Genomic DNA, 27801 nt, shown 5'->3' with positions numbered 1-27801 from the left:
ATAAGGCCACTTATTTTACCTAGGTTATACTCACTCAATGTTTCTGATTATTGATTGTTGTTTGTTTGTTCTAACCCAGAGAGGGGAACAGAGGCTATCCAGGGAAAGGATGTCACCAAGAAGACGCCTATGATGGTCCAGAAGATGCCTGCCACACTGAATACACACGTCTCCACACCACTGAAGAACCTCAGGGACTTTTAATGGGACTTCATATAGGCATTGCCCCATTAAACCAGTAGAGACTTATCAGAGAAGATTCCTCTTTAATCAGGACTGTCCACATATACCCAGACAAAGATGAACATGCATCTACACCTCACAGAACTCTGTAAGAGGTAAAACACAACCCTCAATGGACAATTCTGAGGTAAAGCACATGCCTACTGCACAGATATCTTCTAAGAGGAAACACAAGCTCTGTTTTCATGTTCGCTAAGGGGCAATTTTAGTTACAGTAAATGACATTGTTTCCCGCAGACACTATTTGGCTGTTTTTATTTTGTTACTTAGAATATTTTTGGCTTGTTCATCTGGGACGTCTAACAGTATTTACGGTATGTCAGTACACTGCTTGTCTAAATAAACATTTGTGTGATTTACATCCTTTTTATGTTGTTTATTGATTATTTAGCTATGTTTAAGTACCTGTCAGAACAATACAGTAACTCTCATTTTAACTGCATTGAAAATTGAGATTGTAGATATTCTAAACCGCTAAACTGAGTCACTTATGCCTGTTAACATTGAACGGTGGACATTTTTTTAAATAAAGAATTTATATTTTGAAATAACTGTTGTTCCAGTTTTTATTGATCTTTTTTTTTTTTTTTTAAATAGGATTACTGTAAAAACCCTCTGAAATTCTAACGGTGTACCTTATTTTTTTTAAAGGGTCCTATGTTTTTTAAAAAAAAAAAAAAAAAAAAAGGTCCTATGTTCCCCGGTTCCATACAAAGCGGGGAACATAGGACCCGGGGAACATAGGGATGATCCCCCACGAGCCATCCCACTACCCCAACCAAGCTCCAGTATCACTAGGCCTAGGCTACTTGTCAACCACTTACAAACTACAATTGGCTTTATGCACAGCTCCACTACTCCCTGAACTTCAGTCAGCTCCTTTAATTCCTGTCTTTCATTATTGGACATATTCAATAATCCAGGTGTGTCTGATCATTGTTGTTATGACTACTGAGGTCAGGCACACCTGGACATTTTAGCCTAAATGAAAACACAAAAGGGTATATCAGGAGGGAACACAAGGCCTAATTTTCAGTGAAAAAAGATGTTAGAAATGTGGGAACATAGGGCTGTGGGAATACAAGGCCTAAAGAAATGTTAGAAATGTGGGAACATAGGGATGTGGGAACATAGGAATGATCCTGTTTCAATGAGGTAAAAAATGTTGATGTGATGCCCCCCCCCCCCCAAAAAAAAAGAAAAAAACCTTTTCCCTCTGGTATGCTATGTATGTAAGACATTTTCATTAAATAACATAGGTAAAGGTTATTTATGAAGAGACCAGTTTAAATTGTGTGTGAATTTTATACGGGAACCAAGGTTTGAACGATGATCATTAGCTACCTTCCTGGGATGATAATATCCATTGTACAGTTTAACTTTTTTTTAATATATATTATTATTTTGTTATTACTATATTATTATTAGGCGACATTTGACCTAGTGACTGTATGACTATGTCATAAAAATGCTATTTTCTTCATAACAAAGTACAAACTGGAAAATAAATAAATAGCCTACATAACGTGATTCAGAGGGACTCAACTGATAAAATAATAGCTATGCCTTACAACTCCAAAATTAATTGGGCACAAACGGGTTAAAGCCAGTATAATGATCTAGGATAACCCTTGCTTGTCACAGTGCACGGGTTCACATGGGCCACACTTCCAAAACAGATGAACAGTCTCTGTATGACAACGACAGAAAGCACTGAGCTGTTCGCCCATGTCACGTCACCACTTCCACAGCGCAACTCACGCGAGATTGGGTTTCAGGAAGTTCCACGTCAGTATCAAGTACCCTGTCCTGTCCACTGAAATCGCAACATTTGGACCCCGACTGCAACACATTTATCTCATTTAATTGCGACATCACAGGGATAAAACATGGTAAGAGACATCTAAAATGCTTCCCCAATATATTTTGTTTCCTTGTATTTGACCCGGGCCCCCCTGTTCATTCTAAAAACGACTGCGAGACTGTCAAATGATGAATGCCTCTCGGAAATAGCTTAGCGGCTAACTAGCTCGACTTAGCTTGTACCTAACCCAAGGCATATTAACCTCTCTAACATTTGCTGCTGCAAGCTGCCTATGTCTCGACATTTGTGTTCACCAAGTTGTTGAATGAATAGTAACAGGGTATAAAGCTAAGTGATGTTTAGAAACACTGAACCACGTCGCATTTGAATGCTATAGCGGTTATTGTTGGCTGTAATGGCAGGCTGCTGTTGTAGCTCATTACGTGGACGCTACAGAGTTTTTTCATGACCAAATCCTTGGCCACTCACAATGACAGTTTGAATAGTGCCAACGAAGACACTGATGCCCTCTGTCTTTGTAGCCTCTGAGGCTGGACATTAAGCGGAGGCTGACAGCCAGGTCGGACCGAGTGAAGAGTGTGGACCTTCACCCAACCGAGCCATGGATGCTGGCCAGTCTGTACAACGGCAGCGTCTGTGTGTGGAACCACGAAACACAGGTATGATCGCCATTCAGTGAGCTATTAATATAATAATTAAGTTGAAAACTGATGGTTAAAGATCTTAGGGTGAATGACCAATCAAAGGTGGAGTTGACAGACATAATGGCAGTGATGAGGCGTGCAGAACTCAACCCCGTTTCTTTGCTTTCTAGACTCTTGTCAAGACTTTTGAAGTGTGTGACCTTCCTGTCAGAGCCTCTAAGTTTGTGGCAAGGAAGAACTGGGTCATCACAGGAGCGGTGAGTTATGTCCATTCATTTGTGAGATCAAGACACTGATGGTAGTCAACTATAGCACCAGTTTCTAGCAAGCTAGTGCTTTAAAGAGAGCATGATGTTGAATTTGTTTGACTTGGTGTGGTGTGAGTGTTATGTTGGCAGTTGTGTGTGTACGTACCAACTGCAAATTTCATAATCTGTTACGATCCTTTGTGCATTTTTATGTTTATTCACCTAACCCAGTGGGTACACCCATTTGAATCTGAAATATTTATTCTTCCTTTTTTGCCCCCTGCACAGGATGACATGCAAATCCGTGTGTTCAACTACAACACCTTGGAGCGGGTCCACATGTTTGAGGCCCACTCTGACTACATCCGATGTATTGCCGTACACCCGACCCAGCCCTACATCCTAACCAGCAGTGGTATGCTAGTAAATTTATGATTTCATAATTGGTGGTGCACATGGCTTCCTCCAGTATTACTTCATATCAATGGTGTCAAATGTCAATATAGTTATATACGAATGCATGCCTTTCTGTGTCTGCTCAGATGATATGTTGATCAAGCTGTGGGACTGGGACAAGAAGTGGTCATGCAGCCAGGTCTTTGAGGGTCACACTCACTACGTCATGCAGATTGTTATTAACCCCAAAGATAACAATCAGTTTGCCAGTGCCTCACTGGACAGGACGATTAAGGTAGGAACACCTTACTGTACTGAGGACTCTCACTGAACTCCTAGCATTGTACTTATATATTAAATATCTTCAGAAATTACAGTATTAAGCACATTTTTTACCTTACACGTGTATATATAACATGTCCTATTGGCTATTTCAGGTTTGGCAGCTAGGCTCTTCGTCTCCAAATTTCACTTTGGAGGGCCACGAGAAAGGAGTCAACTGTATTGACTACTACAGTGGAGGAGACAAGCCCTACCTCATCTCAGGGGCTGATGACCGCCAAGTCAAGATCTGGGATTATCAGGTTTGAAAATGTTATTTAACTGGTTATATTCTTACACTTACTTCAAGGAAATATCAAAATAAACAGCTGAATATTAATGTATCCCTCACTGGTTTGCTAGAGCTTCTCTGAGCATCCTTTGGCTTGGTAGCTTTATAAATGTTACAGCTGTTTTCCTCTATGTTGTAGAACAAGACCTGTGTTCAGACTCTGGAGGGCCATGCCCAGAACGTATCCTGTGTCAGCTTCCATCCAGAACTGCCCATCATCATCACTGGATCAGAGGATGGTGAGGGGACACCCCACTTGTTCCCACTCTGCACACCAACGTCATCTCCCTCACACCCTCTGTAACGTTTGCGTTATTTGTCACTGTGTAGGTACGGTGCGTATCTGGCACTCAAGCACTTACCGTCTGGAGAGTACACTGAACTACGGCATGGAGAGAGTGTGGTGTGTGTGTGGCCTCAGGGGCTCCAACAACGTGGCACTGGGCTACGACGAAGGCAGCATCATTATCAAGGTGAGTGAAAGAGTAATTCTTTTAAAATCCTTTTGATTGTAAACAACTGACCATGAAACGTGTCCAGTCAAGATTGAAGATCACCAATACTAGTTAAACTTGTTTAAACTAAGTGTACAGAAACAAAATTGAGTTAATATAAAGAATATCATGCATGTAAAACAAAAACATATTTTCTTTCTCTTTCAATCTTTTATGCTTTTTTCTCTCTCTGCTGTGTAGGTGGGTCGTGAGGAGCCGGCCATGTCTATGGACACCAACGGCAAAATCATCTGGGCCAAACACAGTGAAATTCAGCAAGCCAACCTGAAGGCCATGGGTGATGCTGAAATCAAGGACGGAGAAAGGCTGCCACTGGCTGTCAAGGACATGGGCAGCTGTGAGATTTACCCACAAACCATCCAGCACAACCCAAACGGAAGGTACACATACACTTATCCCTGAAGCTGATTTTTTAGAAATACAGTACAGGCCAAAAGTTTGGACACACTCAATGCATTTCCTTTATTTTCATGACTATTTACATTGTAGATTCTCACTGAAATTCCACTAATGAACCCTGACAAGGCACACCACCTGTGAAGTGAAAACCATTTTCAGGTCAGGTTCACCTCTTGAAGCTCATCAAGAGAATGCCAAGAGTGTGCAAAGCAGTAATCAGAGCAAAGGGTGGCTACTTTGAAGAAACTAGAATTGGTGGGGGCAGAGATAGAGGAGGAGGAGGAAGAGGGAGAGGAAGAAGAAAAGAAGAAAGAGAAGACAAAGAAGAAAATACATGTTTTCAGTTGTTTCACACTTTTTTGTTAATTCCACATGTGTTCATTCATAGTTTTGGTGCCTTCAGTGAGAATAAAGGAAACACATTGAATGAGAAGGTGTGTCCAAACTTTTGGCCTGTACTGTATTTCACAAACAAGTAGACACTAATGCAGTCATCAGTGGAGTAGTGATATATACACCATGTTATATCTGTCAGAGGAGCTCCTTCACTAATGTACACACTTTTATGTGCACCAGGTTTGTTGTGGTGTGCGGCGATGGAGAGTACATCATCTACACTGCCATGGCTTTGAGGAACAAGAGCTTCGGGTCAGCGCAGGAGTTTGTCTGGGCACATGACTCCTCCGAGTAAGTAAACTGAAAAAAGAGATTTTAATGTGGGTAGAGAGATATAGATACGTCCTTACTCTTTATCTCTGGACCAGTGAATTGAAAACCAATTGTGACACTTGTGTTTTTACAGATATGCCATCAGAGAAAGCAACAGCATCGTCAAACTCTTCAAAAATTTCAAAGAAAAGAAATCGTTTAAGCCTGACTTTGGAGCTGAAGGTAATATGAACATTGATGTATAGTGGGATTATGGTTTTTGAAGTGCTTTGTTTTCACTTTTTTTCCTCACTGGATATATATTCCTGCTTTTACTGCAGGGATTTATGGAGGCTTCTTGCTTGGGGTGAGGTCAGTAAATGGCCTGGCATTTTATGACTGGGAGAACACAGAGCTGGTCCGCCGCATTGAGATCCAGCCCAAACACGTAAGAGACAGATTTACTTTCCATTCCTAGATCTTTTCTATTCTGCACATTATGAGTATTTGCTTGCTTTTTACTTCCTTACCTGCTTGTCTAATTCTCATCCTCACAACCCACTTTTCTTCTTGTTCATCATACGCACAGATCTTCTGGTCGGACTCTGGTGAGCTGGTTTGCATTGCTACAGAGGAGTCCTTCTTCATCCTGCGTTATCTGGCAGAAAAAGTAGCAGCATCCCAAGAGAACAATGAAGGAGTGACAGAGGATGGCATTGAAGATGCCTTCGAGGTGGGTGTGTGGATGTGGCTCTATACACATGCCATGGTTTTTCATTTCTTCCCAAGCAACAAATACTTGATGAAGCACAGTGCCCTATATTCAGGAAGAAGGGGGTGTGTCTTCACTTTGTCTCAATACTTAACCTTTACAACCTTCCTGTTCTTGTTGTCTTGGTGCAGGTCCAAGGAGAGATCCAGGAGATTGTGAAGACTGGGCTCTGGGTAGGAGACTGCTTCATCTACACCAGCTCTGTGAACAGACTAAACTACTATGTGGGAGGAGAGATTGTCACAATTGCTCATCTAGATAGGTAAGAATACAGAAAGTATTCGCTTGAATTTGAGATTAAAACCAGGACAGTTTGATGCCAAGTCTCAACACTAAAGGTTGTCAGCATCTTAGACAACTGCCACCTTCTCTCTCTGCAGGACCATGTACCTGTTGGGTTACATACCAAAAGATGACCGTCTGTACCTGGGAGACAAGGAGCTCAACATCGTCAGTTACTCCCTGCTGGTCTCCGTCCTGGAGTACCAGACTGCTGTAATGAGGAGGGACTTTGGGATGGCTGACAAGGTGCTACCCACAATTCCTAAAGAGCAGCGCACCAGGGTGGCACATTTCCTGGAGAAACAGGTTAGCCAACATTATAGTTTGCTTCTCTTTTCCATGTAACTGCAGTCTGACGCATCATCATTAGAAGTTTATAATATAATATAGAATGTGTTCAGAGATATTTGTTAATGTAATTTCTGATATGTAATTTTAATGAAGGCATTCTTTGTCATTTCAGGGATTCAAGCAGCAGGCATTGGCTGTGTCCACTGATCCAGAGCACAGGTTTGAGTTGGCCTTGCAGCTGGGAGAGTTGAAGATCGCCTATCAGCTGGCTGTGGAGGCAGAGGTAAGAGCATATAGCACATCCTTTTACCACCTGAAAACACAGGCAAACAACAAGCCCAAAGGTCTGTTGGTTGTTTTCATCTCATGCCACCATTTTTTAATATTTGTCCTTTCTCATGCAGTCGGAACAGAAGTGGAAGCAGCTTGCAGAGCTGGCCATCAGCAAGTGCCAGTTTGGCCTGGCTCAGGAGTGCCTGCACCATGCACAGGACTACGGTGGCCTGCTCCTACTTGCCACAGCCTCTGGCAATGCCACTATGGTGGGCAAGCTGGCTGAAGGGGCAGAGAGGGACGGAAAGAACAATGTGGCCTTCATGACCTACTTCCTGCAGGGGAAGTAAGTATTAAAACGCACAAGACTTGGGGACACAGGAAGACCAATTAAGAAAAAGTCCTGATGATGTGGCTACTGACTGTTTTTCATATTGTCTTCTCTCCAAAGTCTGGATCAGTGTCTGGAGCTTCTGATCAGGACCAATCGACTACCTGAAGCTGCCTTCCTGGCTCGCACCTACCTGCCCAGTCAGGTGTCCCGAGTGGTCAAACTATGGAGGGAGAACCTGGCTAAGGTCAACCAGAAGGTCAGGTCTACTCCACTAATGTCAAATCCTACTACTAGCAGTTCGAGCAAACAATTTAAAAAAGTATTGGCATGACTTTGGATGTAGATTGTTCCAATCTTGACCATGACACAATGTATTAAATCTTCATTGCAGGCAGCTGAATCTCTAGCAGACCCCACAGAGTATGAGAATCTGTTCCCTGGGTTGAAAGAAGCCTTTGCAGCTGAGTACTATCTGAGAGAGTCCTGCTTGGGCAACTCCAGACCTGCTAAAGATTATCCTCTTGTCACTGTGAGTTTTATGACTTCAAATGTGACATATAAAATGCTGTGTGCAAACAATATTCTCTTGCTGCTCCAAGTTGTAAAAAATGAATTGAACGGCGTGGAACTCGGAAATTACAGGTCAGAAACTCGGGTATCATATCAGAGCTCCGACTTTCCGACTTGACGTCATGACAACATCAAAACATTGCGGCCCTTGTCTTAAACGGTTATAATTTAGACATTTTAAGTTATTTGTTGAGGTTTGAATGCATATTTTTGTGTATTATTGCAGTAGCCTATATGAAATACGTTTATATTAAGCTGTAATTGTTGTATGGTGTGAAATTGCGGTCCTCGTATGTGACGGAAATAACGTTTAACTGTTATCAAGGCTATAACATTATATGTGCACTCATCTGCGGCATCTCCTCTCCTCCAAAATAAACATAATTTACTGCTGCATTTATTTTTCGTATTCAGCTATGAGCCACAATATGCCAAACTTCCTTCAGGTATCCATGTTTTTTTTCTCCCGAGTTCCTGCAGCGTGAACGCAATGATGTCGGAAGTCGGAAATTTTCGAGTTGGGATTTCCAACTTCCGAGTTGTTATGAACGCAGCATCTCTCCTGTAATTTAATGAAGTGAATTGTTTTCCAGCCAAATGAAGACAGGAATATCCTTGAGGAGGCTCAAGGATACGAACCCAAAGGAACCTTCATTCCTCTTGTTTCAAAGGTTTGTCCAAAATGTTCCTCTGACCTTTAACTGACAGTATCCTGATTACATACAATTTGTAGCCAGCTTTATCTTACAAACATTGCAGAGAATTCTAAATTTTTGATTAATTGTGTCCCGCAGACAGAGGATGCTGAGGAGTCCACTTCAGTGGCAGCAGCAGCTCCTGTGGTTGCTGCAGCAGTAGTTGCACCTGTGGTGCCTTCACCTGAACCTACTCCTCCTACAGAAGAGGAAGAAAATGAGGAGGAAATCCCTGAGTTTTCACAAAAAGATAAGGTAGGTGTTTGCTTTTCTGTTATTAAAGAATCAGCTTAAAAGAAGTGTAGACCTTTTCAGATTTCTCTCTCTCTTTTAAAAAAAAAAATGCTTCCCTTCGTACATGAAATGTGATATGGATGATTGTTCATGTATTGTATGGGTAACCACATGTTTAAAAAAAAAATCATTTTAGTCAGTAATACCGTAATTGTCTTTAATGTGTGTTTTTACACAGTCTCTGGATGACCTGGAAGTGGACCTGGACAACATGGAGCTGGATGACATCGACACCACAGATGTTAACCTCGATGATGACTTCCTAGATGATTGAGACCCTCTACCACTCTGCTCCCCAGCACTCTTCAGAGCTTATTTAAAACAGAGAAAGAGACCAAACCCCCTCTCCCCCCCTTTTTTTGTATTTGTATGTAAAAATGTTATTTTGGCATGTCCATCTACCGCAGAGACCGGATATTAGTCGATTATGATGATGATGATTATATCAGTGATGATTTATTCTCGGAAGGAAAAAAGTAGACAGATGTCTATTTCTGACTCCATTTTGTACACCATTTATTAATTGTTTTGAAAGTCTTTCACTAACTGTCCATTGAAAGATGTTATATTTACTCTTTGCTTTGCTGCCAGTGTTTTTAGATGGCAAATCAGAGTTCACTGAGTCCAATAAACTGCGGTTGCTGTACATATGCACATTTGCATTGAGAGTCTTAATTCATTAAACGTCTACACACCCCCACACAGATCTGAGAAGAGGTGTAATACATATTTTGCGAACACAATTGTGTGGGTGGGTGTAGTAGGGCCTTTCATGGCCATTCATGGATTTTAAGTATTGCTTCAGATGCCATTCATGGATTTAAAGTGTTGCTTCAGATGCATGAGGACACATTTTTCCTGTGTGTTTCAGCTGTGATGCCGTTTTAAATAAATTCAAGTTCAGTGATTGATAAAACTGTAAAAACATCCAGCCTGATGATGTTGACCTTCAGGACAGGCTCTTGGGAAGTTTGCCTCCCACCCACAAGTGTCCTCTTCCTCTGACCGATCTTTTATGGAGTACCACAAGGTTCCATGGGCACATTATAATTTCCCTTATGGGTGTTGTTAAATATCACCTACCACAGATACACAAAAAGATCCTGTATGGCAAAAACTTCCCTCTACTAAACAAGAATAAAACTCAGGCCATAATCTTTCACCCTACATACTGCCTTTCAACCACAATCAGCACTCCTGGGTCTCTGCCATTTAATCAAAACTCCCAAACAATAAATCTCAGTCATATCTTTTATTCTGGTTTAAAATTTGATAAATGAACTTTGGTGCCTGGAGCAGCTTCATCCAGGATTGCCTATAAAATAAAATATTTCCCATCGATCGAGTTATTTGGGATCATGGGATTGGATCATGGTTTATGCTTTATTTCCTCTCACATTGACTACTGCAATCTCTATACAGTCAGCCTTATCACCCACAGCTAAGAGATCATGTCTCCTTTGTACTGACTGATCACCATCAGTTAACGGTGGAATACAGAATTGATTTTAAGGTTATTTTATTTGTGAAGCCTGTGCATATTCTCATTTGTCCAGGTCATAGTATCTCAAAGGACAAATAACTAAGTCCAGTTGCTTTCGATTTAACCTCCTTTGAGATACTGTCCAAAATGCTCTTCCTATCCAGTCAATTCAAAGGGTGAAGGCCATTTTAAGACCTCTTCTTCTTTTAATTATCGTCACAAAGATGTGGCTGGTCACTTCTTGTTTTTTGTACATTGCATATTCCCTGTGCCATGGTTTTGTGTCTTTTATATTTTTAATGTCTATTAACTTACATATATCATCTCATTAGTCTGTGTTTTCTTTGAATATTCCATTGTCAACAAAACATTTTAATCTTCACCTCGGCCACTTTGTTATTCTTAGATGAAATGAAATTAACAGCCCAAACTAGAGTTTCTTTAATTAATTTTTTTTAGTTAATTTTTTTTAACATGTAGTCTAATTGTTGTAGTGGGTACTGCTTTTTAGGTGGGTACACTGTTCATACAGGTATCATAGACTATAGTTAGATAGTTTTATTGCAGTGGGTGTACTGAAATATAAATGCATTTTCAGTGGGTATACTGCTGCCTATACCTGCCTATCACATAGAATACACCTATATTCCTAAATCCACAATGTGGGTGGCAACTATGGGGGCTGGGGCCTAATGGGCCTAATGCTCTTGTCTGACCGCCTCTGGTGACTCTATGCACTGCAGCCTATGACTGCAGCAGGAGCAATGTCCCAGGAAAGCTGTCACCTCCCTCCCCTCCTGTGGATGGCGCCCCTCCAAGACAGGCTTGGACCAATCTGTCCAGTTTCGTGTGCAACAAAGTGTGAGCTTGGCAGCTAGCGAGAGGAGAAAACCGACCCTGCTGAGATTGTTTATCTTTCCTGCGTATTCAAACTGCTTTTCGGTCATTTCCCCAGCGTTCAGCGGTCTGTTGGAAGTTAAATACAACCGGGAACTACCGTGATTCTGTCTTTGGACGGCGTTAGGACGCTCTGTGGAGGAGCGAGGTGCTTTTTGAACAGAAAGACAGGCGTAACGTGAGCGAGCGAGCTGGCGTAGAGGAGAGAGAACCACAGCTACGCAGCGCGTCGGTCGGCCAGGGCGAGCCGGGAGGACCACGGCACTGCCGCCGCTAGCGCCACGGGGAGTCGGGGCCCGAGAGGGAACCTGCCAGGCCCTCGGCTTGATGCACCCTGCCTACCTCGCCTTAGCCGCAGTCCGAGATGGGGGAGACCAAAATTATCTACCACCTCGACGACCAGGAAACACCGTATCTGGTGAAACTGTCGGTGCCGGCGGACAAAGTCACTCTGGCAGACTTCAAAAATGTCCTGAAGAAACCAAATTACAAATTCTTCTTCAAATCTATGGACGATGACTTCGGGTAACTCTTACACAGGGGTTTATTATTGTGTTTAACGCGGAGTCAGCACGACGTGCCCTGGGTTTCCCCTCCGTTAGAGCAGCGAGATTAACACGAAGTTAGTTGGTGGCTGGTGCAGCTGGCCTGTCATCAGTTCTAACGTTACCTGGTTACCGATCGTTAGCTAGCTACGTGCACTGCAGTTCCTTTGTTAGCTGCTAGCGACGAGCTCGCAGCGTTAGCAGGTCTGTTTAGCGTCTCGACCCCGTTTGTTTACATTGCTTGTGCGGCTAGCTTATGCGTTTTTCAGTGCCTTGACTTTGTCTGACCAAGTTTGGTATTTGTCAGTTTCACGAGCACCGGAGAAGGTCCTGGGTGACATTTTGAGCACTGTTTTTTAGATAAAGTGGGGACCGAGGTAGTTGACAAATTCGCCAATTTACTTATTGACGTTTACCGCTGTCAGTAGCCGGCTAATGTATTGACGGTGTGTGCTAACAGGCTAATGTCAGAGTGTGAACGGCAGCTTCAGTCGGTGAGTCCGGCAGGCCCCTGCTGTTGTTGTCTGTTAGCCCGAGGAATGCAGAGTTGAACACAGGAATGCCCTGTTCATCACCGTGGCAGCTTTATGAGCATGTCCTTTTGTGTTAAAACATGGCTGGACGGGGCATGTTCCTCCAGACAGTGCCTTATACAGAGTAAAAAAAAAGAAAAAGAGGGAGATGAACTGTTTTTCAAACAGTTCAGCCAGATTTCCAAAGTTGTTTTTGGCCAAAGTCAAACTAGGGTGGGGCAACAACTTCTGGACCTTTGCAAGTGGGAAAGAGATGTTTTGAAAGGACCCAGGGCTATTCGTGTTGTGAATAGTGGATGCTCTGTAAATAGACAATTGAAACCTTTACTCTAACCTGTGTGTATAGATTGAGCAACCTGTCAGACTGGAATAGAGGCTCGAGCCCATGTTTACCAAGACTTTCAAAGGAAGTCTCGTCTGACCATCACTTTTCCTGCTTTTCTTAGAGGCACAACTAACCCTGTCATGACCAGCAGTGAGGCACTTGCTAAATGTGTGCATTAAGCATAGACATCTGATTCTTGTAATCCGCCAACCCACTGTAGATTGCAAACTTTTCTGAACCTTTTTGAGGTATCTATCTATCTATCTATCTATCTATCTATCTATCTATCTATCTATCTATCTATCTATCTATCTATCTATCTATCTATCTATCTATGATTTTGTAGGAACAGTGCTCACACGTGTTAATATGTGAAACATGTCTAATCTAAATTCAGTTCATTTGAGTTATGACAGTGGTCAGCATGTGGAGTTTCTCTCGACCTCTCTTTGGTTCCTCAGATATGTTGTTTTCTTATCTGTAGTTGTATTTTACCATCCAGTGACCACAGACATCAGCTACAACCAGCAAGGCAGTTTGATGTCTGCAGACAGGTTGTAGGACATAAATTTGTATTATTGACCTGCTGTCATTACACAATAGCCAGGGCTGACCCAGTAAGGCAGTATAACAATGGTGAAGTAAGTGCACAGTGTCTGTCTTGGCTGATGGAAGTGTTGCCCATCTCCACTGCCCCAAAAAGCAGCCCTAGGTTTTATTGCCCTGAGAGTGCTTTTTTGTTGCTTAAGGTTTACTGAAACCAAGCTTTGTTCTCTTTACAGGGTGGTAAAGGAGGAAATATCTGACGACAATGCTAAGCTGCCCTGTTTTAATGGACGTGTGGTGTCATGGGTAGGTTCAAATACATCCAGGAGTCATTTTTCTTTTTTGTTTGCTTGTTGTTGTTTGTCTGTGTTCACTATATTTTTGTGGCCGTGTGTATGTGTGTGGCAACTGTGTGCGTGTATGTACATCAGTGTTTCCCATCTGTCGGCCAGTGACCACAGCCATCATGCTCCATCTCTTGGGAGAGGCCCATACATCTGCATGATAATATCATTATCACATAATGATCCAGGCTTCAGCACGCACATGGAAACTTCATGCTGTTTTTTTTGTTTTTTTTAATATTCTTGTTTGTGTGCACTTTTTAAGAATATGTGCTGTTTTGTTTTCATGTTATTCTACAAGCTAGTCAGCAGCACATGCACCACACACATACATGTGCTTGCATGTAGTGTCTCATTTAGGGGCTCTGAGCAATAATTCTCCTGTCTCCATAAGAGACATCTGGTGCCGGTGCACAGTCTCCCTTCCTCTCTCTTCTCGACATTGAAATTGGATTAAGAGCAAGTGAAATCACAGGATAGGAGGAAAATACCCCATAACAAAGAGCCTCACTGCATGTCATCTAACAAGAAGATTGAATCTCACAGGGAGGGCAGAATAAAGTTGAGGAAAAGAGCACTCCGTGTCTTAATGCGAAAGGCCGATGTTTTTGGTTAATTTCATACACTGTGGTTATAATTATAGACTTTATTGGAGAGTCATCAGCACAGTGTTATTGCTGAATGTTTGAGGCTATAATCCAGTGTACTTGTCCTACTGTGTCCCTGTGTTGTGGTCATTTTCATTAGACTGTCTGGAGGTTTGGTTGGCTGTGGTTCAATGTCAGTTCCTCTCTTTGTGTGTGTGTGTGTGTGCGTGCGTGCGTGCATGTTAATATGTTTGTTATCTCAGGGGGGTTGTTGAAATGTTCCATGCACAATGAAATGTTATTTCTGTTGCAGTGTGTCCCATTTGTTTGTCGCCATGGTTCATCTGTTGTTTCAATAGCCTGATTGATTGTTCTCTGGGGGTCTGAGGGCCTGGCTTATTATCACCACACCACATCATCACAACAGGCCAGCACCCTGACTCTGTCCTGTTGTGCTTAATTGTCAGCTGACCAAGAGATTTTCTCTATCTAATTATTTTCTAATACATGCACCTCAACTGTCTGAATGTACAAATCAAATTTACTCTTTCCCTTTCTACACACCAAAGTACACCATAAATGTAATAGAACAAATACTAACTGCTCATTGATATAAATTAGATAAAAAAGTTAACTGTAATCATTTATATTTTTATCTTCTCTGGTCATGCCTCAAACACCAAAGCAAATTCCTCATACTTGTAAACCTACTTGGCCACACAACCCTGGTTCTGATTCAAACAAATATATTACATTATAAATACATAAAGTGCTTATTTAGTTCTTTTATCGGTCCAAATCTTGTATCTGTCTATATAACCACTTGCTTGTATTGCTATTTCTAAAGAGGTGATTGAATTTGATATTCTTGGTATAATCATTATAAATCAATCGCCCTATTGCAGTACAAGAGGTTGGTAAAAAGTAATTTCTTACACATAATACTCTTTTTTTCACCTTGCAAAGCTTCGGTTGGTTAAAGTCATCTAAAATTGGAAAATGACAAATATTGAATGGTTTCAGCTTCTGAAAAGTTCAGATTTATTGCTTTCTTTGTGCTTAAGACTTTTGGACACAGCAAAATGCTTTTTGAATTTACTACAGTGGGTTGTGGGAAATTGTGATGGGCAGTTTTGACAGTTTTACTGTATGATTTGTCAGTAATAAAAATTACTGTTTTTTACTTAGCCCCAGGGAATGGTACAGCTGAACATGAGAGAGAAAACACATCATGTTTGATTAACTTGATGGATGTGGTCGTGATAACATTGACTGTGATCCTAGAAACATGAGATAAAGCAGCCTGTGCCTGCTGTGTAAATGAAATTGAGCAAGATTATACAAACAGCTGTATTTCTATCCTACAACACAACAGGCACAGTAATGAAATATTATTATGCAATGGCTGTGAATATCCCAGCTTTGAGATTAACAGCTAGCAGATTTTAGCCTTTTAACAAACCATGTGCTTGTTCATAGTGAAAACGGTCTCATATTGATCTCGTGTTAACTGTTTAACTTGTTTTGCATGCAGATTATGTAAGTCTATGCTTCATTTCTACTCTGGACAACATCCAATGTGCTGCAGAACTCCAGGTCCACAGCAGAATGTAAAAAGGGAAGAAAAAAAAACACCTAGAGTGAGCAGAACTAATGTTCACTGGAATGTGTTTGAAGTGAAAAAAGATGGAAACGTAAACAGCAGCAGAATATGCCAATAATAAAATATACCGATGATATAATTCAGTCATGGTCCACTGAAGCCCACTTTTTCCCACACTTTGGTAACTGTGGCAACACCGTCAGGTAGACAAACCACAAGTCTTCTTGACACAGGCGTTTTCTTCCCCTCCCTCTCTTAAATCCACAGCTGCCTTCGGACAGTTTTGCTCTTTCAGCAGGAAATTATGAGAAGACAAATTAATTTCTATATTTGAAGAGACTTTGCACTTGGAACTTTTTGGGGGTATGTCACCAGCTAGCAGCTGTGTCACTCTGTAGTCATAGTTTACATACAATCTGTAAATGCTGGTAGGCCTGTGAGGCAGTTAGTGTATAGTAAGATATACCCATCCAGCCCTTGAATAAAGCTTAGTGTAAACATTGTAGTGCTCTGCTGCCCACTTGTTCCATGTCTGTCTGTTTATTCTTCCCTCTGAGTCTTTGTCTCATCTCTCCGACTGACCTGAATTTCCATCTGTTGACAGTTGGTCTCAGGAGACGGGGCCCACACGGACACAGGCTCGGTTGCAGATAGCTTAGATCCAACACCACCTTTGGAGAGGACCGGGGGCATTGGAGACTCAAGACCACCTTCCTATCAGTCAGTACATTCATAGAAGATGTGTTTGTGTGTCTATGTATGTGTACGTGTATCTATATATCTAATGTCTATATTTTGTGCCAGAGAGATTTGGGTTATGTTGGCTGTGTGTGTGTGAAAGAGAGAAATGCCATGCGTACTTTGTGTTTGGCTCACTGCATTTGTCTTGAATGAGTCCCTCTGTTTCCAAATAACCACAGTAACAGAGGAAACAACAAATTGAATAGAAAAAGTATGACACCTTGTGACTCCTGAGAAGAAGAAAAATACCTTTTCTTCTACCCATTTGTTATTATCTCCATGCTGGAAATGAATCAGACGCCTGAATTAGTCATGCCGAGCACAGATTTCTTTGGCTCATGCTTGATGTTAACAGTCTTTTAGTTCTCATATTTGTGGGAAGTTGTGTAGTTGAGACATTTTTTTTATTTCTTAAGTATTGTGTGCCTCATTTAAAGTAAAGCAGTGTTAACTGTGTAACAGAATAGAAATGCTCACCAGACCAAAATAAGTCAATCAACACAACAACTGCAACTAATGCCAAATGTTCAACTACAGAGTGCAGCCTCAGCCACTCAGAACACATGTTGTGATTTGATTATAATGAGAAGTACTCATCTTAAACACTTGGTCTTGGAGGCTGGTCAATGAACTTAACTGCCCCGATAATGATACAGTGTAATAATAAATCTCTTTTTAATGACCACTCTCTCTCTCTCTCTCCATCTGAAGTGGGAAAGCAGCGAGTGGTCGGGACAGTTTGGACAACGACACTGAAACCGGCTCCATGGTGTCGCAAAGGAGGGAGAGGGAGAGGCCAAGACGGAAACACAGTAATGACCACGGTCAGAAAACCACCGTTTCACTCTGCGTTGTTGAGTGTACTTTATGTAACAGTTTTCTACACGTAACGATTTTTACGCATAATGTCATTTATCTGTTGGCTAAAACTCAAAATGATTACTATAACGAAGTTGGTTTTCCAAAATGAGTCTCCTGAAATGCACAAATGAAAAGCTTGACCTCATGGTGTACACAGAGTGATATTAGAGATGCACATCTCCAGCTTATCACTGTTTCTATGAACGTCTAAGTATGTTAGGCTTGTGCCGTGGTTTGATAACATTTGATAACTGTGGTAGCATGTTGTAGAAAAGTTTGGTTCAACGTTTATTTTGTGATTAGACAGTGATAAATCAAAACAAAAAGTTTTTAAAGATGTTATTGTTGACTAATGAATTTAGATGGCATAAAAAGAGTCTCACTCCTGAAAAATAGATTGACCTAAGCATCCCTCTTGGTTGTAATAGTGAGATTTATGACTGTAATTGTCATCTTCTTTTATCAGAGTTTTATCTTTTATTAAGCCTCATGAGTAACGTGATCATAAATGTTGCGCCGCTGCAGGTGGGAGACAGAACGGCTACTCGTCGCGGGCCATGGGACGCGGGGGCGCCGACTACGACAGCTGCTCATCCTTCATGAGCAGTGAATTGGAGTCCACTTCCTGCTTTGATTCAGAGGATGACGACGCAACCAGCAGGTCAGACATTCAGCTTGTTCATGAGTGCATCTTCCAGTGAGAAACGGCCTTTGGCTCCAGGAATGTAACTGGAATTACAGATGATGGGTTTTGGCAGAGATTAGTACAGTCTAATTGTCTAGTGGTTTTTGTGGTCACCCCCTGGGTTCTCCTCCAGGAGATGTAGAAATATCTGCAGCCCACTTTAAGACCTCTGCTGTTCTCAGTCTAAAGGCATCTCACAGGATGTTTTGTTCCTGTTGGTAAAGCCATAATGGATCTGGAGCCAAGTTCCATTAGTATGAGTTTCCTTCTTCCACAGAAAGAAGTAGATTTTTACCTTAACAAAATGTATAAACTCTGGTGCCAATTGATACTTTGTTAGTCAGGTCATAACCTCTAAACATAGCAGGCTGGATGTTGTCTTAACAACAGTTAAACCTAGTCCTGACTCCAGGCAAGCAGGATCGTTTATTATGGAAACAGTGATTAAAGTCTTCCTAAGTGTGGGTTTCATTTGACATTCAGACAAAGTTACATAGGCACCGTTTGATTATGTCTCTGTCTACGTATTTGTATTTACGACTGTACTATTTATTTTATTTCTGTTTTTTTTTTAAAAGCTTGATTTAGGAAGAAATGTTCATCTGACTTCATTTTTATAGAATCTTTCCTAAACGTATTGGCCGGTGGCTCATCCATAACGTCTTTACAATGTCTCTCATTGTCTCATGTTCAGGTTTAGCAGCTCCACTGAACAGAGCTCCTCTCATCTAATGAGACGACACCGCCGGCGCCGGCGGAAACCTAAGGCTTCCAATATGGACAGGGTGAGACCTCACGCACTTTGGAAGTACACGACTTTCAATCAGCTGTAGACTTGGTTAAAATTTAGTTGTCGTTTGACGGTCGATTCTTCTGACATTTCTTTCTCCTCTCCAGTCCTCGTCATTCAGCAGCATCACAGACTCCACCATGTCTCTGAACATCATCACTGTCACTCTCAACATGGGTAAGCCACCTAGCAATGGAGTTAGTGGAAGAATGAGAAGTTCAAAAACTCCTTTTACAAGATGGGAAATTGCACAAATATAAACAGTTTCCTCCCTATTGGGGTTGTGATCGTCCTTTCTGTCTTTACCTGCTTCACTGCTGTGTCACCACGCTCTTGAATAAACGTTGTCTCCACCTCACAGAGAAGTACAACTTCTTGGGCATCAGCATTGTGGGTCAGAGCAATGAGAGGGGAGACGGAGGAATCTACATCGGCTCTATCATGAAGGGAGGAGCTGTGGCTGCAGATGGACGCATAGAGCCTGGGGACATGCTGTTGCAGGTGGGTGTGTGAGAGAGAAAGAGAGATAGAGAGATAGAGAGTGACACACACACGCACACAAGAGGATAAAAAATGTGTGTTGGTGGTTACCTGGGAGCAGGACCAAGAAACTGTGCTTGTGTGAGTGTGTAATTATATGTTGTGTTCGCATTTAGTGCCAGCACCTTGAGTTAATTGGAAGGATTTGGTAATGTGAGGGTAATCAAATGTTGTTTTTATTTAGAAAGTGATATAGATCAGTGCCACAGATGTGTTTAACAGTGTGTCATTACACAGCATGTCATTTAAGCCAATTCTTCTAATCCATTCCTCCTGTCCCTGCTATTTACATTTCCAATCTCAACATTTTATTATACTGTGAAAAAGTGGTGTAATAAATCATGGCACTAACACTGACATTTACATGTTAAACTTTAATGTTTCTTATATTACAACCATTTACAGTGTTTCCAGTGTCCAAGATTCAATCATGTTATTGTATTTTCATTTCAATTCCTTTTACTCCTTTTGGTGATCCTTGCAGATTCATGTGCTCATCTGTCAGTTTGGTTGAATGAAAGTGGCGGTAAACGAGTTTTGGGCTATTTTGGTATTATCCCACGGGATCAACTCAAAGATCCTGAAGGGGTTTAATATGCCTCCCACCCTTAGGGGCCAATTTTTCTGGCATCACACTGTGTGAATATGATTTATGACAAGACTCTGTATTCAACTAATGTTCATATTCATCATTCCTGTAAGGCTCCTCATGTTGAAACACTTCTAGTACCCTTTATTACCACTACTGTGCAGTGGGATTTATTGGAAGGCTGTGAGGCTGTGAAAACTATGTACGTCTTTATATAGGGTTCACTTGTCAGGTCTGTCCTTTTATTGTCATATTCTGAGTGGCAGTTATGTCTTTCCTCTGAGGGATTGTAATATTTTTTTCATCATTTTTATTCTATAGGTGAATGATATCAACTTTGAGAACATGAGCAATGATGATGCCGTTCGAGTGCTGAGGGACATTGTGCACAAGCCCGGGTAAGCAGCATACTGTACATAAAAACAAGTATTTTCTTTTATGTGTAAGAATATTATTCCATAAAACTGATGTGAAACCTATTAGTGTAACATAATTCATTGTAAACTGTGTTTATTACCAGCCCTATTACTCTGACTGTGGCCAAGTGTTGGGACCCGAACCCCCGGAGCTGCTTTGCTCTGCCAAGGAGTGAGTGTTTGTTTCTTCTTCTTTGTGTTGATTTGCTTCGTGGTACTCTGGTTTAGGTAAGGTCACCAACTCCAACTGCTTTCCCCACCTTTCAATCAACAGGTGAGCCAATCAGGCCCATTGACCCGGCTGCGTGGGTGTCCCACACGGCGGCCATGACTGGTGTATACCCCCCGTATGGCATGAGCCCTTCCATGAGCACCGTCACCTCCACCAGCTCCTCCATCAGCAGCTCTATCCCTGAGACTGAACGTGAGTGATGTCACCCCCATGCAACTGCATGTTGTGGCGTGTTATCGTGGCACTTTTACTCAAAACAACACAATCATCCTATCTTAACTCTTAGTCACAGTTTTCAATTTACTTTCATTTTGTGCTTCGGTCATTTGAATGTGCAACGCACTACTTTATGATTCTTTGTTTTACTACAGCTGCCACCTTTTACACTGTCTGTCAGTACGTTTACATGACATTTGAAAAAAACAAATTATTGCCTTTATCCGACTATAACCGGACAACTGAAGTGCATGTAAACGTGTAATATCGGAGTTCTCCAACTCCGATTAAGACACCCAGATAATGCGATTGGAAATTGATTTTCTTCAGCGTGTATACGCCTTCATCAGACTGAAACTGGACAATGCATGTGCGCATGCTCCACAACAGTAGAGACGGCACCAAGTGGAGCAGAGAAGCCGCCCGAACCCAGGCCAAGAAAAGAAAAAAAACGGCTTCAGTGCATTTCACACAGTATGACCAGCGAGAGGATGTGTTTTATTTAAAAAAAAGAGAGAGAGAGAGAAAGGAAGCCCGTGGACTGTCATTTGTATCCAGTTTTCAGCCTGAACCTGGCCCAGACCGGGGGGCTGGTCGGGGGATTGTAGTTGAGAATTTATGAAGCTTATGAAGTTGTTTATAGTCAGTGTTTTGACAGACAAAAAGTCAACAGGACAGGGGGCCGTATTAACTGCTGAAACGACACATATTGCCGCCGAGGCGGACACCGTCAGTAATTCGATTTATGTATGCATGTAAACTGAGACAAGGATTTAGGATTAGGTGCCAAAATCAAATTTTGAGCATAGCTCGATTAAGCTGTGTTTTCCTCTTTGTGGAAACAATAAATAATTTGACCACTCACATTATTCTGATATGAGACATAAATCATCCAGCATTGTTGACAAGTAAGGATTTTACTTCTTTTGAACATTCATTTCTCAAACACTTCAGAATCCCCCAACCATCAACCTCCAAAAATGCAATAATATCACTATCTTTCTCTGGCGTGTTAGTAAATCTCTGTTAACAGTGGCCCTGCCCTTTCACTGCATTCCTACGACTTCTCTCTGTTCCAGTTTTTACTGTGCTTAGCCTCACAGCTTCCATCTGCTCAGTAACTCTTGTCAAAACCAAGCTCATAACTCACAACTTTCATCCTCCCTGTAATCTTTGGAAGGACAGTTGTGTTTTTTCTTTCTTTCTGGAGAAACCTGTGCTCTCCTGACACACTTTCTTGGCCAGATTAATAGACATTATGGGAATTTTCCTTTCAGAAAGTTTTTCACCTTAAATCTGCAACACTTAAATGAAAAAAAGACTGTTTTTGGTGGTACACCTTGCATTCCCGTCACCCTTTTTAGAATTAAATGATGCATTTTCCATGGGCTTTGGATAATTGGCAAACTGTGTTTTTGCCAGGAGAAATTTCAAGTGCAGCAACAGTGAAGTTGAAAAGGAGAAAATAAATCTGCTATCTACAACATCAATAGCCAGTGCTTTCCAAAGAAAAAAAAAGGCAATACATAATGCAGTGGATCAACCCAAAAGGTTGAGTTTTGCAAATAGAGGTATTAATGTGTCATGACAGCAGCTTGTTTTTGATTGTTAACAAGTTGGTGGAAGCTGTAAAAAGTAGTATTCAGTATCACACTCACCGTTTTTAATGTTTCATTATTTATGGTCATGGGGCATTGTTGAAAATAAAGAATCACTGATTGAAGTGGAGCTAGATGAGGCATTGTGAGGAGGAGTGGTAACACCACAAAGTAAATTACAACACTTCAGAACACTTCTAATCTAGGAATGCAGTAATAATTATGCAAATGAGTTAGATGATATGCAAGATACAGTGGTGTTTTAGGGTTAGTAAGGACATTTAATTCATTATGGTCAGGCTCTTTTTGGGCTTATATCAAACCAGCCCAGTTGCCGTCCAGTTTAAACAAAGATCAAGGCCGATCTGGTCGGATTCAGGGTCAAGACAGAACAGGGGTCAAATTCCAATCCAGACCACAGGAAACCAAATATTATTCGTGGCAAATTCCAAAACAGACCAACATTTTTGTTGTTGTCTAGATAACAGCACTCAGCTGTTCTTTCATTTAAGACTTGTAGGAAAAAAACTGAATGCAACTCAACAGTTTTAATTCTTGTGGGAGATGAAATATGTTGGATTCGAGACTGATCTGACCTGAATATTTAAACTCTGACAAGAGAATATGGTTTAGCTCCCGTCCCATGTTAACTTGTACATGTGTCTTGTGATATTCCCCAGGATTCGATGACTTCCACCTCTCCATCCACAGTGACATGGCAACTGTTGCCAAGGCCATGGCCTGTCCAGAGTCAGGTCTGGAGGTGCGAGACAGGATGTGGCTCAAGATCACCATCGCTAACGCCTTCATCGGTACGTTTGCAAAGCGGAGGGCATAGTCTAGCATGTGTTAATTCCCCATCAGTATGCATACCCATGTCTCTTTGTTATTTGCTCAGATCAGTTTGCTGATTGCTTCTGCCTTTGTTTCACTGATGAGGAAAGCCTTATTACATTTTAGAATTATCGGTTTGCTTAATTAAACATGATCAGTTTAATGACAGCTAGACTAAATAATCCATGAGTGCGGTTTGCTTTTTCAACTGGTTTAATCAATCATAGCTGCACATAAAGCAGTGGTATTTACTGTATTTTCCGGACTATAAGTTACACTTTTTTTAGTAGTTTGGCTGGTCATGCAACCTATATTTCGAACAGACTTACGTATCAAAAATAAACGCCATGTCATCTATGACCTCAAGAGGGCACCATCCACAATCGTGACAATGGAACACTGCTACTGCATCACCAAAAAAATTACACGACTAAACCATAAAGACAGAGAACACAGATAAAATGCCACCAAAAAGAAAAAGTTATACTGCAGAATTAAGAGCTACATTTGGTAGACAATACACCGTCGGGTCGCTCTATCAAACTCTTCCAAGCACCCCCCACCCCCTCCACACACAGACGAAGTAGCCATAGCACACACAGAAGGCACGTACGGTATCCATAGCAACTGGAAACTCTCTCTCAGCATGAAACACTCGGGCACAGTTAGCTCCGCCATTGCGACAAGTCCTTTCAGACTAAATGTTTGTTTTTGGATTCTTATGAAATAAATGTTTCAACAATAAATGCGACTTAAAGACCGATACAACTTGTATATGTTTTTTTCCTCTTTGCAAGATATTTTTTGACAGATGCGACTAATACTTCAGTGTGACATGTAGTCCGGAAAATACGGTAGACTGTGTATTTGTAGGCGCAAAGAATCATGTCATAATATACTTGTAACATTGAAATCAGCTGCCAAACAAGTAAATGTGTAGTTTACTGTAGATGATTTCAAATAATCACCTTGGATATGTGTTGTCAGGTTCTGATGTGGTGGACTGGCTCTTCCATCATGTGGAAGGCTTCTCGGATCGCCGTGAAGCCCGTAAATATGCCAGCAACCTGCTGAAGGCTGGCTACATCCGACACACTGTCAACAAGATTACCTTCTCTGAACAGTGCTACTACGTCTTCGGAGACCTCTGTGGCAGTAAGTGCACGCTAATATCTTTGATTAGCTAAGATCGAAGAGAGAAGTAGGTTGTTGTAACTATGGAAGTCTGAATGCCTTTTTTTTCTTCTTCTTCCTCCACAGACATGACCCACTTGTCTCTCCATGACCACGATGGCTCCAGTGGAGGTGCATCAGATCAGGACACTCTGCCACCTCTGCCCCACCCGGGGGCAGCCCCCTGGCCCATGACCCTACCCTACCAGTTTCCCATCCCTCACCCTTACGACCTGCCGCAGCCCTTCCACGGTGGACCAGGCGCTGGCAGTGCAGGAAGCCAGCACAGTGGTGAGTGCAGATTGAAGATATTGTCAATGAGAGACGAGGAAATGGGGTGAAGTGGGTTAGTGGGAAACTGTCTGAATCATGTTCAGTATTGTGATATTCTGATATTCTATACCAAACTGTCTTTTGCATACTGAACATGTCCCTGGTGTCGAGTTAAATGTGGCTGGAGAAAGTTACTACTTCACAAAATAAGAAATGTTCACAGAGAAAAGGCATCAAAATATCATAGAAACCTTTCAAACAACTGGATAGTTATTTTCCTAATTATCTGTCTATATGCTGCAAACATTACGTTGCAAGTTTTCTAAAAACATATTTAAAATATGATTCTTCAGGCAGGGCTCCAGAGTTTCAAAAAAGGCAACGCAAGCTACAGCTTAATTTCTCATGTAAGATTGCACCGCGGGATTTAAAGCAATACTATTACATTTTGCTGTGTTTGATATCTCATTGGCCGTCTAACCCAGAGGCACATGAGGTTAGAAATGTAAGTGTTGTCTCCAGACTTTCTCTGCAGTCGTAGTAGGTCCAGGGCATGTTTGCTTAGTTCAAAGACATTCGAGGACACAGCCTGGCTCTGTCTAGAGTGAAAAATATTCCTTCCAGCAGCTCCAGAGCTACCTTATTTACATGTTGTACTTGGTGTATTGAGTGTAGAAAATAGAAAGCCAGACGTTGTGGTTTTAGGAGCAGTTTGCTTATGTAACTGAGATATTTACTGACCAACAACAGCTGGGCCCACTGACTGTTCACAACATCTGGGATGCCCTGTTCCCATTTTATGGTTGAACACCACAATGCAACATGAATTATTTACAAACTAACAACATGTAATAACTAAATTACTTTTAATGGGAGATAAATATTACTCCACTGCATTATTGATGTCCCACACTTCTCCGGCAGAGGCAAAAAGACTTAACTGATACAGATCTTCAAATCCATCTCTGGATTTGATGTCATTTGTTGGAACAAGCATCCATTGCAATATAATAAGTTCCTCTTCCTCATATAAATTTCTAGGGTTTTAAAGTCGTCATACTAAAGAACTTGCTGTCAAAGCAAGGAGGCTGTTTGTGGTAATAAAATCAAAACATGCAACTGCCTCCGGTAATGGCGAAGCCGTTTGGCCTGTGAAGGCAGAGATTTCTCCGTGACCGTTGGTGCATTAGTCATGAAGCTCTCCTCCTGAGAGTCTCCCACTAACTGGGTCAGGGCTGTCTTCGTCACTTCACTGGCACCCAGATGGGGGGAGGGAGGCTCATGTAGGTCATGCAGATTTCATTTTTAAAAAATGAACAGTACATGCTTGTATATCACTCTTGGATAATAATCATTGTCTCTTCTGGTGTGTCCACAGGAAGCAGCGGTTCAAACTGCAGCAAGAACGAAGGCCGGAAGTCTGGTGGCAGCGGCAGCGAATCTGAGATCAGGAGCCACCGAGCACCAAGCGAGCGCTCGGTGGCTCCCCCTAGTGAGCGAAGTGTCCGCAGCTCCATCAGCCACCGCAGTGCCAATTCCCACTCGATAGCCTACGGGCCTGGCCTCGTCTACGGTCCCCCCGGCCTGCCCCCGCAGCCCCCGCATCTGTCTACTGCTGCACCGGGCGCCCCACCAGGCCGAGAGCTCTCCTCTGTGCCCCCTGAGCTCACCGCATCCCGCCAGTCTCTGCGTATGGCGGTGGGGAACGCCGGAGAGTTCTTTGTTGATGTGATGTGATGCAGGCTGTAGTAGGCTGATAACAGAGTAGCAGATTGGGTCTTTGTCATGTCATTGTAAGGCTGAGAAGGACGGCAGGACAAGGACAGGAAGGAGGGAAGATTGCAAAAGCTGTAACCCAAGGCTGTGATTCCACTTTTCCTAAAAGCATGAATGGAACCAATCCTGCTGTGTATGATGAGAGAAAATGCTCCTCCTCTCTTGTGCTTTTCTTCCTAGTTGTAGTGGCCATACTTTCTTCAGTGAAGAAACCCCCTCACTCCAGATGGAACCAAAGCGCCTTTCTCATTTTCCGCCCCTCAGTGGGGAAGAGTTTCTGTGAGGACAAAAAGCGAGAGAGTGAGAGAGAGAGAAGGGGGGTAGTGGAAACGGACTGCTGGGGAAGATGACTCAGCGCTTTTCTACATGGATGTTTTTCATTTGTTCTTCTCTTCACTCTTCCCTCCTCTCTGCCTTCCTTATCTAACACTCTCTGTCCTCCCCCACCCCTGTCCACGTCCAAACTGAGAAAGAAGCCTCTTCCCTCCTTCTGTTCTTTCAATTCCCACTTGCTGACCTCTAACAAGAAAAAAACTGAAAGAAATTTGAAATGAACACTAACTGTTAACCTTATTCAAACTTTTTTTTAATGTTTGCTTGACTTCAGAGAGAAAGAAATGGAAAAATTTGTATGTAGTGCAAGAGAATCGCAGTCCTTCTTACTGTAAGAATGCATTTGTTTTATATACGTAGAGGGTCACAACTAGTTTCATTTCCCAACGCTAAACGTGAGCATTGAGCTTCAAGAGTCATTTTTACACTACACAGCTGCATTTTTCATCTGTTAACCAGAGCATTTTCAGACTCTGTCTTGTGACAATGTATAGTGGAAAAATTTCTTACCATGTCTTTCACACTACTCTTTTATCAAGGAAAAAATGTCTTTTTATTTATAAATATAGTTTTATGACTTAACATTGCTGCTCTGTGTTATGTTTTTCTTTGAGTGTGCGCGCATATGTTTGCAAGGCAGAGCTTTTCAGCCGAGCTGCCTCCCCCCAACCCCCTGCACCTGAGGTCATATTTGCATTTAAAAGCAGTGGATTCCAGACTGTCCAGGAGCAGGAATGTGAAGGTTAGGAAATCTGGTGCACAGATGTGTGTGTGTGGGCTGTGTGTGAGAGAGAGAGATCAACCTGTGTACATTTGCCTCCGAACTGAATGACCCCATG

At 42.0% G+C, this 27801-nt stretch overlaps 2 protein-coding genes across 2 annotated transcripts; both read left to right on the top strand.

The window, feature by feature from the left end:
* Positions 1–2019: 2019 nt before the first annotated feature.
* Positions 2020–9696, top strand: copb2 (COPI coat complex subunit beta 2). The gene is made up of 22 exons (XM_085805883.1): positions 2020–2135; positions 2590–2727; positions 2883–2969; positions 3249–3375; positions 3503–3651; positions 3794–3940; positions 4109–4208; positions 4300–4442; positions 4665–4864; positions 5460–5570; positions 5686–5774; positions 5873–5979; positions 6121–6264; positions 6435–6565; positions 6684–6891; positions 7049–7159; positions 7281–7495; positions 7601–7739; positions 7875–8012; positions 8647–8724; positions 8848–9003; positions 9221–9696. The coding sequence occupies exons 1-22, from the start codon at positions 2133–2135 to the stop codon at positions 9314–9316; spliced, it is 2817 nt and encodes a 938-aa protein (XP_085662009.1). The 5' UTR covers positions 2020–2132; the 3' UTR covers positions 9317–9696.
* Positions 9697–11376: 1680 nt separating this feature from the next.
* LOC146971341 (segment polarity protein dishevelled homolog DVL-3-like) lies at positions 11377–27544 on the top strand. The gene is made up of 15 exons (XM_085805878.1): positions 11377–11947; positions 13608–13677; positions 16510–16625; positions 17358–17470; positions 18033–18168; positions 18887–18977; positions 19090–19159; positions 19344–19483; positions 20433–20509; positions 20632–20699; positions 20802–20951; positions 23254–23385; positions 24395–24562; positions 24668–24871; positions 26232–27544. Exons 1-15 carry the CDS (start codon positions 11787–11789, stop codon positions 26588–26590), a joined length of 2055 nt encoding a protein of 684 aa, XP_085662004.1. The 5' UTR covers positions 11377–11786; the 3' UTR covers positions 26591–27544.
* The last annotated feature ends 257 nt before the right edge of the window (positions 27545–27801 follow it).

The sequence above is a fragment of the Trachurus japonicus genome, chromosome 17 (genome assembly GCF_045865225.1).
Source record: "Trachurus japonicus isolate A0001 chromosome 17, Traja_1.0".
NCBI lineage: Eukaryota > Metazoa > Chordata > Actinopteri > Carangiformes > Carangidae > Trachurus > Trachurus japonicus.
Note: the sequence above shows the minus strand (reverse complement) of the source record. Positions and strands in the feature narration are given on the sequence as shown.

Coding starts and splice junctions, on each gene's coding strand:
- copb2 (XM_085805883.1), top strand. Junction 4,209..4,299: donor CATCACTGGATCAGAGGATG/GTGAGGGGACAC, acceptor GTCACTGTGTAG/GTACGGTGCGTATCTGGCAC. Junction 7,160..7,280: donor AGCTGGCTGTGGAGGCAGAG/GTAAGAGCATAT, acceptor TTTCTCATGCAG/TCGGAACAGAAGTGGAAGCA.
- LOC146971341 (XM_085805878.1), top strand. CDS start 11,787: ATGGGGGAGACCAAAATTATCTACCACCTCGACGACCAGGAAACACCG. Junction 20,510..20,631: donor GACATTGTGCACAAGCCCGG/GTAAGCAGCATA, acceptor GTTTATTACCAG/CCCTATTACTCTGACTGTGG. Junction 24,872..26,231: donor TGCAGGAAGCCAGCACAGTG/GTGAGTGCAGAT, acceptor GTGTGTCCACAG/GAAGCAGCGGTTCAAACTGC.